Raw genomic sequence first — 16,692 nt, forward strand, 5'->3', positions numbered from 1 at the left:
GGGAAGCACAGCCAACATCCAAAAAACAAAAATACAGAGATCATCCAAAAAAACAAAAATACCAACAAGTAACACAAAAATTGGAGAAGAAACCCTGAGATACTCTTGTGAGGGATCTCACAATAGGATTCTCCCAAGAGAACCGAGGCTCAATGCTTTTCCCGTACCTTAAGATCTGGTGTCAGTAAGAAGTCAGCAAATGTCCTTGGTTATACTCAGGATTTAACTCAGTAGGATCTTTGGAAGAAATCTTGAAAAGTAAAAGGAACTGTTACCTTTAGAATAGAACCGTTTTCTGCAGGTGCTGTATGCATCAAAGTAAGAGACTCTTCAGGGAGGGGCACAGTACTCTCTTTTAATACAGCACTAAGAAAAAAAAGATAAATTCACATCATGGAGGACCTACACAGGAAGCACAGGCAGCATTTTCAAAGAAAAGGCTTAGGAAAGAATAACAAATTCATGTAGAGGAAGAAGAAATCACATCTGTGAGGAGCATGACTGCAGTCAGTGCTGCCCGCATATACCGATGTGAACCCCTTCCCCACCCACCATATAACAGTTTTCATATCCAGGTCGGACTCATTCACAGATGGATCAAAATTGTAGACTACTTTGCTTCCTTCCTAAATCTCAATGAAATGACAGAATATATTTATTTTTAACAAAAGAAAAAATTCATATAACTTCAAAACCAATAAAGGGTGTCAGTAGTAGTTCAGAAGCCTTGAGGAAATCCTGAAAACTATGAAATGCACAGTAGAAGAGGATGGTCTCAGAATTATGGACAGATTAAATGCTACAGTCTCCTCCAAAAAGCATCAAATCTGGAGAAATTATATAAAAGACAGACACACAAAAAAGGTAAGACAGACATACACAAAAAAAGACAGATCAATAGACTGATTTTTGAAAGCTGTTATCAAATACATAAATGGGAAAGCTCAGTGGGAAAGAAGTTATACAGAACACCTGAGATATGAAAAAACAAGTCGGGAAACCATAAGGAGAAGTCACCTTTTAAGGACACAAGCTGGAGAGCTCTGCTGCAGAAGGCAGAAGCAACATCGAGAGTGCTCCAGACATGAAAATAGGACAAGCCAGGTGAGAGGATGCCAGAGATCTGTTACTTGCAGACCCAGCAGTAATGACAAGGATGTCTAACCCCAGGTAAGAATAACAAGAAAAGGAATAGTCTTATAGATGCTTCAACACCAGGGAGGAAAGGGGAAAAAGCCAAAAGACCATCATCTACCTTTGATTCATGCCCCATCCAAATTCGCAGCAGCATTATTTACAATAACCAAGATATGGAAGCAACCTAAGTGTCCATCAACAGATGAGTGGACTTCTTTATAGTCTAAAGAAGATGTGGCACAAATATGCAATGGAATATTAGCCATAAAAAGAAGTAAAATTTGCTATTTGCAACAACATGGATGAACCTGGAGGGTATTATGTTTAGTGAAATAAGTCAGATAGAGAAAGACAAATACTTTATGTTATCACTTATATATGGAATCTAAAAAAATAAACAAACGAATATAACAAAACAGAAACAGATTCACAGATGTAGAGAACAAACGAGGTTATCAGTGGGGCGAGGGAAGAAGGGAGGAGCTAGATGGGGGTAGGGGATTAAAAAGTACAAATTACTATGTATAAAATAGATAAGCTGCAAGGATTTACACATAATCAATAATTTATAATACATTTAAATGGAGTATAAGCTGTAAAAATACTGAATCATTATATTGTACAACTGAAACAAATATAAATTGTAAATCAATTATACTTCAATTTTAAAAAAAGAATCCTGAGACCAAACCAAAAAAAAAGAGAAGGAAAGGAAGAAAAGATGAGTCCTATGTAGTTTACACTGCTGCAAAACACAAGAAATAGCAGATGAAAAGTATTTACAACATGTGTGTATAAGGAAGAAACTACACAATGTTAATTTGGAACAAACATCTGTCCGTTAATAAAAGAATGAACATGTTGTAGCAGTTAAAATGAAGAAACCATGGATAATTTTTTAAAATTCAAATGTCAAAACAAAAACCACTGAACTGTACACTGTAAGTGGGTGAACAGCACTGTGTGGTATTTGAAATTTTATCTCAATAAAGTTGTCACTACAAAAATACATGATCAGAATAGACTTTTATCCAAAGAGGAAAAGATGTTCAACATCATTATTCTTTAGGTAAATGAAAATCAAAACCACAATGAGACACCACTTCATACTCATTGCGATGGGTATACATTTTTAAAATGGGGAATAATAAACCTTGGCAAGGGTATGGAGAAACTGGAACGATCACACACTGCTGGTGGGACTGGGAAATGCAGCTATTTTGGAAGACAATTTGGTAGTTCCTCAATTAGGTAAAAACAAAGTTACCACATGACTCAGCAACACTACTCCTGGGTATGTACTGAAGAGAACTCAAAGCATGTCTACAGAAATTCTTGCATGTGAGTGTTCATGACAGCTTTATTCATAATAGCAACAAGTAGAAACAACACAAATGTCCACCAGACACATGGACAGACAAAATGTGGTGTATCTACACATTAGAATATTATTCAGCCATGAAGTACTGATACATGCTGCAATATGGATGAACCTCAAAAACATTATGTTAAATGAGAGAAACCAGACCCATCTTGTACAATTTCAGTTACACGAACTGAAGTAGATGAGTGGTTGCCAGGTGCTGGAAACAGAGGAATGTGGAGAGACTGCAAATTGACATAGTGTTTCTTTTAAGGGTGATGACAATATTAGAGAATTTGATAATGGTAAGGATTGCACAGTTTTGTCATTGTACTGAAAAGCATTAAACTGCATACTTCTAAAGAGCAAATATATGAGAATTATAACTCAATAAAAAAGATAAAAGAAAAATGATCAAAATCTACTGCAGCAAAATATGAAGATGTGACAAAGCTTGACATCTGGTACACAGATATGTATTTATATAATCTCCATAGTTTTCACTATGCCTGAAATATTTCCTTTCAAAAAAGGGGTAAAGCAAATTTTTAGAAATGTGGTATGGTATGGGGAAAAGGAAAAGATCCAGAAATAGATTCAAGTTTATATAAGAATTTAAGCATATTTTAAAGGATTCATTTTAAATCCTGGGAAGAGAATAGATTATTCAAAACACCAACACCCATTTAGAAAATTAAACATATTCTAAGATCCTTCTAGCTTCCAGAGTTCAATGAAATTTCTGTTAAACAACAGGGTAGTTACATGATCATTATCCTTCTCTTGGCAAAAAAGAAATTTTTTGATAAGGTTACTCTAAAAGGTCTAATAATAATGGTACTTAAAATGTTGTGGACAAATTAATTTATAGAATTAATTAAAAGATTACTTTGTAATTCCAGTTTTTACCCTGATCACCAATTAGCATGTTTGTTTAGTAACTGTAAAGTCCTTTATACAAAGTGTGTTATATGCTATATGCTATGTTGATTACAGAACCTGGAAGTGAATAGAATTAATTAGAAAACTTCACGGAATAAGTTTTGAATAACGGAAAAAGAAACACATTCATTCATTCAACAATGTTTAGCACCAAATAAGCAAAGAACATTGGCTACACAGAGCTGAACGAAACAACTGGCACTGAGCAGGGGATAAAAATCTAGTAAGACAAATAAATAGCATAATACCCATTAAAGAAAAGATAGGCAGGAGGAACTCAGAGGGACAGCAAAGAAATCTGCTTGAATAATGCGACAGCTCACAGTAAGAAAGTTTATAAGAACAAGACCACTGCGAAGGCAGTATGGCACTACAATTAACTACCATGCCTAAGAGAAATAATATACATTCCTCATTAGGTGTAAGATGAAAAATATCTTTAAAGGCTGTTTTTGCGCTATAGTTTGAATCAGTTGAAGAAGAATAAGAATGTAGAAAGACTAATTAGGAGTATCTTCAAATAATCCAAAATTAGGTTCTAAGAAGCTAAGTAGTGAATAAAAGTGAATTCAAGCTATCCTTCACACAGATATTCTGAAACCATGTGGTCACAGACTGGGAAAGAGAGAGAAAAGCACCCCCTTAAAAGAAAGTTAAGAGGAAAAGAACATCAATTTAATTCAGTTCCCAAAACTGTACCTGTTTGTGACTGCATCCTGAACATTGGCATTTTTATGACTTAATAAGCTTTCTTCTCTTGTAACCTAAGAAAATAAAATCATAAAAATTAAATCTTTGTTGAAGATACTCAAGTAATAAGACATCTGCATTATTTTCCAGTAAAAATAGAAATATCAATTTGTTTCAGTTATAAAAAGAGGTAATTATACCTTATCTTTGGAAATACCTGTTCTGCATACCTACCCCATACCCAAAAGAATAATCCAAGCTTCCACTGCAATGTATTAGTGCACAAGTTCATACACCTTACTACACAGCTCTCAATTACTTAAGACACCATGCTATGTTAGTCAATATATACAGAATCCAGAAAGATTCAGTGCCAGAATTTTTCTAATTTACATGACAAAAAGAAAAATAGATGTTAAGCTATATATTTGGGGTTTTTTTAAACATTTTTTATTGATTTATAATCATTTTACAATGTTGTGTCAAATTCCAGTGTTCAGCACAATTTTTCAGTCATTCATGGACATATACACACTCATTGTCACATTTTTTTCTCTGTGAGTTATCATAACATTTTGTGTATATTTCCCTGTGCTATACAGTGTAATCTTGTTTATCTATTCTACAATTTTGAAATCCCAGTCTATCCCTTCCCACCCTCCACCCCCCTGGTAACCACAAGTCTGTATTCTCTGTCTGTGAGTCTATTTCTGTCCTGTATTTATGCTTTGTTTTTGTTTGTTTGTTTGTTTTTGTTTTTTAGATTCCACATATGAGTGATCTCATATGGTATTTTTCTTTCTCTTTCTGGCTTACTTCACTTAGAATGACATTCTCCAGGAGCATCCATGTTGCTGCAAATGGCATTATGTTGTCGGTTTTTATGGCTGAGTAGTATTCCATTGTATAAATATACCACATCTTCTTTATCCAGTCACCTGTTGATGGACATTTAGGCTGTTTCCATGTTTTGACTATTGTAAATAGTGCTGCTATGAACACTGGGGTGCAGGTGTCATCCTGAAGTAGATTTCCTTCTGGATACAAGCCCAGGAGTGGGATTCCTGGGTCATATGGTAAGTCTATTCCTAGTCTTTTGAGGAATCTCCACACTGTTTTCCATAGTGGCTGCACCAAACTGCATTCCCACCAGCAGTGTAGGAGGGTTCCCCTTGCTCCACAGCCTCTCCAGCATTTGTCATTTGTGGATTTTTGAATGACAGGCCATTCTGACTGGTGTGAGGTGATACCTCATTATAGTTTTGATTTGCATTTCTCTGATAATTAGTGATATTGAGAATTTTTTCATGTGCTTTTTGATCATTTGTATGTCTTCCTTGGAGAATTGCTTGTTTAGGTCTTCTGCCCATTTGGTTTTTTATTTTTCCCTGAATACAAAGAATATTTCAGAAGAGAATTCTAAAAAATTCTTCGAGAGGTCAGTTTTTTCAACTTTATTGAGTTACCATTTACATAGAGTAAAATGCACACATTTCAAATGTATGATTTGATTAATTTTGAAAAAATACACACGTGCAAAATCAACACTACAATCAGCATATGTAACATTTCCACTCCCCCTAAAATGAACCCATGAGGCTTCCAATGCAATCCCATCAAAATCACTTACACATGGCAAACAATGATCTTTACTTCCTATAGTTTCACATAAATGGAATCATAATACCTATCTTTTGTGCCTACCTCTTTATAGTAACATGATGCTTTTGAGGTTAACCCATGGTGTTGCTTTTATCACTAATTTGTTCCTTTGTATGCACTGAGTAGCATTCCACTGTATGGATATCCCAAATTTGTTTATCTGCTTACCTGTTGATGGATATTTGGATTATTTCTAGTTTTTAGCTATTACAAATGTCCCTGCTAGGGACATTTGTGTACTAGTATCTGTGTGAACCTACGTTTTCATTTCTCTTGGGTAAATACCTAAAAGTAGAACTGTTGGGTCATATGATAAGTATATGTTTAATATATTACCAAACTCTTTTCTAAAGTACTAGTAACATTTTAAATTCTTACTAGCAATGTGCATTATTGCAGGCACTCCATCACTGCCAATATAGGGATGGTCAGTTTTTAACTTTAGTTATTTCAGTGGATGTATCTTTCATCGTGAAGTATGATATTAGCCGTAGATTTTTTTCACTGATACCCTTTATCAGGCTGAAGAAGTTCCATTCTATTCCTAGTTTGTGTGAGCCTTTACCATGAACAGGTGTTGAATTCTGTGAAATACCTTTCCATATAAATTGACACAATTTTCCTTATTTTTAGTATGTAGAACTATACTGGTTTTTGAATGACAAACCGACTTATTTTTCCCTGATATAAACCTTCCTTGGTCATGGTGTACTATCCTTTTTATAAACTGTTGAGCATGATTTACTTATATTTTGTTAAGGACTTTTGAGTCTATGTTCAAGAATGGTATTAGTCTATAGATTTTTTTTTAATAGATTCTTTTTTTGTAATATTGTTCCCTGGTTTTGGTATTGGGGTAATACTAGTCTCATAAAATGAGTTCAGAAGTACTCCTTTCTCTTCTTTTTTTCTGAGTTTGTGTAGAATTGCTATTATTCCTTCCTTAAATGTTTGGTAGATTCTAACAATTAAGGCATCCGGTCCTGAATTTTTCTTCGTGGGACGAGTTTTAACTATAACTTTAATATAGGGCTAGTCAAGTTATTTCTCTCCTGTTTGAGTCAAGACAGATCCAAAAGTATAACTGAAATGTAAGGTAACGACAACAACTGTTACTAACACTACTACTACAACATGTAGTTTCAACATTGGGGATCAACACATTAAATGTTCATTATGTGCCAGGAGCTGTTCCATGTTTTACATTCATTATTTTATTTCATCCTTATAACTCACCTTAGGGTAGCTATTAACATTATCACTCAAAATTTTTTTTTATTGAAGTACAGTTAGATTTATGTTGTGTTAGTTTCTGATATAAAGTGATTCAATTATATATACATATATTCTTTTTCATATTCTTTTCCATTGTGATTTATTACAGGATATTGAATATACTTCCCTGTGCTATACAGTAGGGCCTTGTCCTTTATCTGTTTTATATATAGTAGTTTGTATCTGCTAATCTCAAACTCCTAATTTATCTCTCACCACTCCCTTTCCCCTTTGGTAACCATGTTTGTTTTCTGTCTGTGGGTCTGTTTCTGTTTTATAAAGAAGTTCATTTGTGTCATATTTTAGATTCTACATATAAGTGATATATATTTGTCTTTTCCTTTTCTGACTTACTTCACTTAGTATGATAATCTCTAGGTCCATTCATGCAGCTATAAATGGTGGCATTTTATTCTTTTTATGGCTGAGCAGTATTCCATGATCTTTATCCAATCATCTGCTGATGGACATTTAGGCTGCTCCATGTCTCGGCTGTTGGTAAGTTTTTATCATAAATGGGTGTTGAATTTTATCAAATAGCTTTTTCTGCATCTATTGAGAAGATCATGTGGTTTTTGTCTTTTCTTTTGTTAATATGATGTATCACATTGATTGATTTGCATATATTGAATCATCCTTGTGATCCTGGGATCAACGCAAATTAATTGTGGTGTATTATCTTCTTTATGTGTTGTTGGATACTGTTTGCTAATATTTTCTTGAGAATTTTTGCGTCTATATTCATCAAAAATACTGGCCTGTAATTGTCTTTTTTGGTAATGCCTTATCTGGTTTGGTATCAGGGTGATGGCGGCTTCATAGAATGAGTCTGGGAGTGTTCCGTCCTCTTCAGTCTTTAGGAAGAGTTTGATAAGTTATCAGTACAAGTTCTTCTTTGTGTATTTTGTAGAATTCCCCAGTGAAGCCATCTGGTCCTGGACCTTTGTTTGCAGGGAGTTACTTTTTTTTTTTTAAATTACAGATTCTATTTCACTTCCAGTGATTGATCTGCTCAAATTATCTGTCTCATCTTGATTCAGTTCTGGTGGGCTGTATGTTTCTAGAAGCTTGTCCATTTCTTTCAGGTTGTCCAATTTGTTGGCATGTAATTGCTCACAGTATTCTCTTAAGGTTTTTTGTATTTCTGTGCTATCAGTTGTTGTGTACCCTTTTTCACTTCTTATTTTGTTTATTTGGATCCTCTCTTTTTTTTCTTGGTGAGCCTGGACAGAGGTTTCTCAGTTTCATTTACCCTTTCAAAGAACCTTGGTTTTTAAATTTTTTGATATTGTTTTAAAATCTCTTATTTATTTCCTCTCTGATCTTTATTATTTCCTACCTTCTGCTAACTTTAGGTTTTGTTTGTTCTTCTTTTTCTAATTCTTTTAGGTGGTAGGTTAGGTTGTTTGAGATTTTTCTTATTTTTTGAGGAAAGCCTGTATCACTAAGAACTTCCCTCTAAGGACTGCTTTTGCTGCATCCCATAGATTTTGTATGGGTGTGTTTTCACTGTCATTTGTCTCAAGGTATTTTTAAATTTCCTCTTTGAATCTGGTTTTTTTTAGTAACATGTTGTTTAGTCTCCATATAACTGCTTTTTTCTTGTTTTTCTTTCTGTGGTTGATTTCTAGTTTCATGACATTGTAGTCAGGAAAGCCATTATTTCTTTTCAAACATAATTAAACTGAGGCTCAGGGAAATTAACTTGCCAAGCCACAAAGCTAGTAGTTGGTAGATTCAATTGCAACTTGTTTGATTTCAGAGGCTGTATTGCCATATTTTATATGTATTTTTATATGTAAATATTATGTTTTATGTTATATTGGGGGAGAGAAGGTAGATAAAAAGTACGAATAATACTCCTTAAGTCCTTTCAGTTCTCCTCAAGGCTTGTGCTTGAGGACAGGATGCGTAAAGAGCACCTTCTCAAAAACAGGGTATTTTAAAATTTAGTTGACAACAGGACTTGGTAAGACAGGCTTCTGTCCTGCTTTTAGCATGGAGGATAAATCTGAAAATTAGGGAGAGCCAAGGGAAAGCGTATTTTGAGAGCATGGATGCCAAAAGCTTCATGAATGCTGGTCCCTACCCACTGCATCTTTTACCATATGTCAACCAACTTGTCACCTTCTAATTATCACTCTGTTGCTAATACCAACATAATTTTGCTGAATTAGGGAATAGATGGGTGGTGGGGAAATGGCAAATTGATAAAAGACCTAAAGTCACAGACTTATAATTGACAGGGACCTAAAAATAACTAGATTTTCTGGCTATAATAGTGGCAAATATTAGGGACTCGCCTCTATAGGAATTTGACTTTCTTTTTTTTTTTTATTTCTTATATCCTAGAATATCTTTCATCTTTTCATTCCATGACTGACCCCTCTTAATCTGGCTTGATTAGAATTCAGAGTGGGGGAGGTATTTTGCCATCTTGAGCATGTTTCTTGATACTACTCTAATCATGAGCTAGGTAAGTCACGTTTAATGTTCATGTATTTTATTTGTTCTACAGGGTCTCTTGACTCCAAGTGTCTTGCTCCTTTTTTCTTCACCAAGACTCTGTTAAAGGCAGCTTACCTTATGTACTGCTTCTACTTGAGCCTTCAAAATGTTACTCTTCAAGTCAGGAGGAACTCTCCTGGCATTCAATCCTGGGCTGTCAATGGCATTATTAAGACACTTCTCAGTTAACTTCAACACTTCTTCCTAGATGTTAAAAATAGACTGTAAGCAATTCTGATCAGTTAAAATTAAATGGAACTAGAAAAGGGACTGCTGAAGTTCATATTCAGACAATCAGGAAATCATGTCGTCTTAGGCATCACATCCTAACTTCAGGACTGTCAACTATTCTTACAAGTAGTTTCAAACTAAGGCTCAATAATCACAAATATGAAATATGAATTGGTAAGGACCCCTAGAAATCATCTAGCCCAATTTCCTATCTTTAAGCAACTGAATAACCAACTATACTCTCTGGGACAAATGCCTGAATTAAACCACACATGAAGAATCTGTGCTGTTTGCTGTAATTCATTTTAACTGGATTTTAGGTTGGGGCCTACACAGAGTAACCCCTGTAATTCTGGAGCTGTCAGCAGGTAGATGACTGTATTTGAGCTTATGTTATATTGCCATAAAGAGGATACTCTCAGGTAGACTTAAGAAAATGATAAAATAAAGCACAAGTGCAGTCAATGAAGATCATAATTAAAATCATATAAATTAACTATTACAAAAAGAAATGGGAAAAAAGCAAATTAATAAATTTAACATATCTGCACTACAACTGACATTTTACCTAACTTAAAATGAATGACAATTCACTTCAATCAAAAAAATCAAATTGAAAAAAAAATGTTAAGACAATGAAAACGAAGGAATTATTTAAAAAAAAGAATGACAATAATAAGAACAATTACCATTATTATTATTATGGTTACCATTTAACACTGGTCTAAATACCAAACTCACTGTAAGTATTTTCCTAGTCTCAGATACAGCTTTTGTTCTGTAAAACAGACTAGCTACCATTAATGGGATTACATACTGCACCACCTTTAGGTTTGAAAAGATAGAACTAATGTGTATATTCTAATTCGGTTTTCCTTAGTGTGGTCTCCACACATCTGCCTCTGGGTGGGATCCCAATGAATGTTTAACAAGCTTACCCACGTGATTTGATTCATATAAAAGTTTGAGAATCACTACTTTGTACTAGACTCTATATATCTATAACTTCCTAATCTTTAGAAAGAAGACCTTATATCCTTTTTCAATCATGGCTAGTTCATACCATATGATCCAGCAATCCCACTTCGGGGTATGTATCCAGAGGAAACAAAATCACTATCCTGAACAGGTATCTGCACTCCCATGTTCACTGCAGCATTATGCACCACAGCCAAGAAACAGAAGGAACCTAAGTGTCCATGAACAGGTAATTGGATAAAGAAAATGTAAAACATACACACATAAACACTTACATATACACACACAACGGAATATTATTCAGCCTTTAAGAAGAAGGAAATCCTGCCATTTTCAACAACATGGATAAAGCTGGAGGGCATTATGCTAAGGGAACTAAATCAGAGAATGACAAATACTGCATGGTGGAATCTTAAAAAAAAAATTCCATTAAATGTGAAATCTAAAGAAAAAAAATCCAACTCATAGAAACAGAGAGTAGAATGGTTAGGGTCTAAGGGGTGGGGAAATAGGGAGAGGCTGGTAAAAGTATACAATGAATAAATCCTGAAGACCTAATGTATAGCATGGTGACCACAGTTATAGTTTTTTTATACATGAAATCTGCTAAGAAAGTAGACCTTAAACATTCTCACCAAAAACCAAAATAAAACAAAAAGGTAACTTCTGTGAGGTGATGGATGTGTTAGTTAATCTGACTGTAGGAATCATTTCACAATGCGTATTTATACCAAATCATCAAGTTGTGCACCTTAAGTATATTTTAATTTTACTTGTTGATTATATCTCAGTAAACCTGGGAAAATATCATGCTACTTCAAATGCTGACATTTTCTTTTCAGAGACAATTACATTGCAGACTTGAGATTATTTGCTAATCATTTATATTTGCTGTCACAGGATTCCCAGAGTAACCTGCATCAGACATAGCCAGATACTTCTTTTTCTGCTTATGTTAAAACTTTTACAAAAACAGGAACTCAATACACATATCACATGTAAAAGTACCTGTGATTGTTACCATCTTTCTGGAAGGCAATTTTGCAACAGCATGAAAGATTTTAAAATTATGCCTGAAATTTGACCTAACACTTCCACTTCCCAGGAAAATAATCAATGATGATTGCAGATATTTATTTGTAAGACTGTTTGTCACAGCACTCATTACAACAGTGAAAATTAGCAACAATCTAAATGTCTAGTAGGAGACTGAATACACACAATGATGACACACATGCAGTTTAAGTATTATCTATAATGTGTTGTTGAAATAAAGAGAGTTACAATCGATTAGTTTAAAAAAACCAATGATGCTGCATTTTTAACAAAATATATATCACATTTAAATGTTTGGAAATACATAACTTTAAAATGTTAACTGCAGTTATCTCTCAGTAGTGGGATAATAAAGGTTTTATAATTTTCTGCTTTTTAAAAATCTGTGCTTTGTACAATTATCTTGTATGTTTACAACAGTAAAAAATAGTGAAATACAAGTTGAACGTAATAGATTTACAATCTTTTCACATTGTTTTGCGATAGCATGTAAATCCAGTGACAGCCAGTTACTCTGCTGCTGATATATCTGCCTCAGATGGCCAAAATGTGGCAAACAGAAGACCAAAAGAATTAAAAAGACACGCTGATTCCTAAACACCCCCCAAATTAGACCTGTTCTAACATGATCAGATGCTCGAACTCTACTGTAGAGCAGAGTCATTCAGCTGTCAGAGTCAGCTTAGGAGCTTAAGTCGATCCAAAGTCTGCTTAAGTCTGTTATGCGCAAGGGCTTGTGTGTTTGAGGCTCAGAAAGCCAAACTTGTACAGTGGGTGTCTGCAACAAAGTAAGGGTTTACTTGCAGGGCACTAAGCAAGAACAGGCAGCTCATGCGCAAAAGACCAGAACTCCCCCCCTGGTCTAAAAGACCAGGCTTTTAGACAAGGGTTTTGAAAGACAACATTAGGGAAGAGGGTTATAGGATGCATGATCAACTTGTGGACCTCCTTCTGATTGGCCGACGGTGAGGTAACAGGGTGATGTTTCCAGAATCTCAACCTTCTGGTTCCAACCAGTGTGGGGTCCCTGTGTTTGTGGTCAGCATGTAGTCACTATTTTCCACCTGGGTGGGGGTCTGAGTTTCCGTAGAACAACTCAAAGATATGCACCAGATTGTTTTCTGCATCCCTTCAGGAAGAACTAGGAGTCCTGTGACTCTACTGTCTTAATCATTAACTGACTGAAGTCTGCTCTTTGGAACTCAGGGAAAGCCTAGGAGACTAAAGCCTTTTTTTCTACAAACAAGGAATGGGGACATGAAGAGGCTTTTTGTACCCGGGAAGACTCAGCGTTCTGCTTGGTTTCAATCCCCCCTTTTCTGTGATACTCCTCAATCCCGAGGGGAACGTGGACGGGACAAGAAAGGGAATAAAGGTTTTGGATAAAGAGATTAATTATAAACTCAGCAGGGGAACTCAACTTTAGGAGGACTTGGTTTCAAGTTCTCAACCAGAATGCCATCAAATACAGACTTGAAGCCACTCTTGAAACAATCTTGGCTAGGAAATGTGAACACTTTCAGTAGGGCACTGACACAGTCAAATACCGAAGGTAATTAGTGTAAACAGTAAAACCCAAAAGAAAAATGATTTTTTTTGTTTGTTTTACACACACAGAGAAGTCTTATTTCTCAGAGCTCCTTCTTTAAATGCCTAAGAAAAGCTGAAATTGTTTAATTAAAAAAATTGTACAAGTCTTTTAACTAAAGTGAAGTTCTTTTTAGTTATAACCTTGCAGAGATGCAAAGAGTTATTTTAAGGTTGGTATGGTTCACTCCTTTTTTGAGTCATGGACCCTTTTGAGAATTTAATAAAATTTGGATCCACTTTCCAGAAAAATATATAAATGAATCAAAGACAAGAATATGTATTCAATTTTATAGGGTTTAAGGCGCTCCTCATAATTATTCATGGGTAGATCCATGATCTGCAAGTTAAGAATCCTGCTTTAGAACAGCAGATACAATTTATCTCATATTTTAAATATATTTTAAAATATATACTAAATATACACAAAGGTTTTAACCACTTTATAAACTGTTTCTTCCCCTTAAACTGTTTAATGGATCTAAATGAAGCCAGAAGAATGCCTGATACCATGACAAAAGGGATATGAACTTTCTAGAACTAGCTTGCTATATAAACTAAAAAATGGTAAGCCACCAATAGAATGATAGCCTGATTTCTAGACTTAAAAATTATTTTTTAAAAAACCTACAACAATATTAGTATAATATTATTAGTAACTATTCTCTAAGCTGAAAAAGTCAAGGTAACGAGGGGTAGGAGAATATGCCATTCCCCAATATGTCGCTTTGGCATCAGGATTATTTTGAGCTGAAGGCAACTGAGAAGAAACAGATACAAGAAAAGCTCTGTTCTTCCCCTATTTGCCTAAAAGCAGGACAGAAATTTACTAAGGAGTCGCTCCTTCCCTCTTCACCAGGAAGGACAGATGTAATCCCTGCAGACAGCTCCTGTCACTGAAAAGCAAGGGTTTAAATCTGCATAACAAGCCTCACACTTGTTTACCCTGCTTTTCCTCCTACTCTCCACTACACTTTTTTTTTTTTTTTTTTTTAACTTTAGCTGAATATGGTCCTTAGCTTGAATTCCACCTCTGAAAGGTACTCCTTTTTCCCTGGTATCTCCCATGTATATGGGAGGTATACATATTAATAAACTTGTTTGTTTTTCTCATTAATCTGTCTTTTGTTACAGGGGTCTCATCCAAGAACTAAGGGTAGAGGGAAAATTACTTCCTCCTCTACAGCAACTACTGTCAAATAGGAAATATTTGCCTTTGCATTTGTGAAAGTATCATTTCTACTTACAAGTTACATGACAGGCAACAGCTCGTTGATCCCTGGAGAAGTGTGGCCTTTGCACTGCTAATGTCTGAAGATCGCCTCCATTTCCCAAAGGGAAGTTAGACCTATCACCATACCTTTTGTGTCCAAATTGAGGATAAAGGGAAAGAAAGTAACTATTTATTAAACCAAACTAAAATGTTTGGAGTCACTTATGGCAGGGACAAAATGAAGATGGTCAATGAAGGCGTGTAAAGGAAACTTAACCTAATCTTTTTTATAGCTCTTCTCAGAATTCAGCAGAGAACACCAGCCAATCCCCATACTCGAAGTTTGTTCATGCCATCTCTGGATTTCCCTGTTTCCCTGACTCAGCTACCCTGATCCAAATAAGAAAGAAGACCACTAAGCAACCAATCAGCTGATTAAAAAACAAAAAAAACAAGTAACTTCTGTATTTATCCCACAAGAACCTCTTGATTGGTGAGCAACTCGGAACTTACTATTCCCAAGCCCGGAGTTTCCAAGCTTGCAGGTCAAAACCCTCACAATAAATTCACCTTTCTACTTTGTTTTATTCAGAGTGCAGATTCTGGTTTTTGATATACTTTCTGGTTATACTTTTAAGTATACAAAGAAAATCAAAAGAGTAAAAATGACAAAGATTATTCCAAATCATATGTGGTAGCAACCTGCAGCCAGCTTAAATTCCTAACAACAAGAGAAAGGGTCAGCAAAGTACAACCTGGAGGCCAAATCTGGCCCACCACCTGTTATAGTAAATAAAGTTTACTGGAATACAGCCATGCTCATCCCTATATGGCTGCTTTCATGCTATAATGGCAGAGTTGAGTACAACGACAGAGACTAGAGACAGAGACTTTAGTTGCTAAGACTGAAATATTTACTGATCTTTTAAATTAAACAGGCTGCCAACTTCCGGTCAAGAGAACACAGTCAACATGCTGTACTTTTAATCCTTCACCCTAAAAAGACTAGTTACTAAGGGCCATTCATGCTTTAACTGTGCCCCCATCCTCACTAATAAATGCAGTTTAGATTTTGTTACTTTAAGCATTTTAAAAAATTTGATTGCTGATCAAAGAACAAGAAAAAAAAAAGATTCCTGAAATGAAATTTGAAGATAAAGAAAATCCTGGAATTGTCTCAAGTAATTAAGAGGATGAAGGTAACTGAAAAATCTGTAGATCTTGACACAGTAAGCCCTAAAGGATTTCAAACACACAGGTCAGGCGGACACCGTGAATACTTTCTAAACAAGGAGGCACCATGAAAGAGGGAAGAATCCCAACACCGACACTTAAAATCAGGGCATCTCAGGGTTGGAAAGAACGATCAGTTCATCCAACCACCAAAATATTTCAAAAGGTGATTAATTTAGCCTTGGCCTGAGGAACTTCCCACACTGGGGAATTTGCTGCTTCCTCAGGCATCTCATTCAATTTGCAGATATTTTAGGAAATGCTTTCTTACGTTGATATGAAATCTGCATAACTCTAATGTTCTCGTTGACCTTAACTCTTCTCTGAAGCTATTGAAAAACAAGTTACTTTCTTTCACATTATACTTTCTTTCACATTATAGCTCTTGAGATAACTGAATGTTCTTTCCTGAGATTACTGAGATTCTCAGTTGTAACTTTGCTTCAAGACCCTTCACCATATTTCTTTTCTTCTCAAACTGCTTTAGTTTTCCTAAGTCATTTTTAAAGAGTGGTACCTCTCTTACTTTTTAATGCTATGGTTGGATCTCACTTTGTAAGTCCTTTCAGTCAATACAACACTGTTGGTTTGGGAGCCACACTTCATACTCCATTTACATATTCTCAAACATTTTTTTACATGTTTGTTAATTCTACCTCCCTACCCTAATCCTACATTTCTGTCAGACTTGTCACACTATACATTCTTAAATCCAATCCTTTATTCCAGCCTGTTAAAGTCTTCATGGATTCTGATTTTGCCTTTCAAATACTGTACTTCCCAGCTGTTACCCTCAGAAAATTCCATTAGTGCATGA

At 35.2% G+C, this 16,692-nt stretch overlaps 1 protein-coding gene across 4 annotated transcripts in view; it reads right to left on the bottom strand.

The window, feature by feature from the left end:
- The window catches only part of EPB41L5 (erythrocyte membrane protein band 4.1 like 5), a 103,041-nt gene that overhangs the window by 18,135 nt on the left and 68,214 nt on the right, over window positions 1-16,692 (bottom strand). For all 4 annotated transcript variants that reach the window (XM_014565005.2, XM_032479298.1, XM_032479297.1 and 1 more), the window contains exons 19-21: window positions 9,653-9,781; window positions 4,142-4,206; window positions 276-366 (exon numbers count right to left, since the gene is read on the bottom strand). In XM_014565005.2, coding sequence (XP_014420491.1) covers window positions 276-366; window positions 4,142-4,206; window positions 9,653-9,781 — 285 coding nt within the window. The remainder of the gene's footprint in view (window positions 1-275; window positions 367-4,141; window positions 4,207-9,652; window positions 9,782-16,692) is intronic.

Source organism: Camelus ferus, chromosome 5 (genome assembly GCF_009834535.1).
Source record: "Camelus ferus isolate YT-003-E chromosome 5, BCGSAC_Cfer_1.0, whole genome shotgun sequence".
NCBI lineage: Eukaryota > Metazoa > Chordata > Mammalia > Artiodactyla > Camelidae > Camelus > Camelus ferus.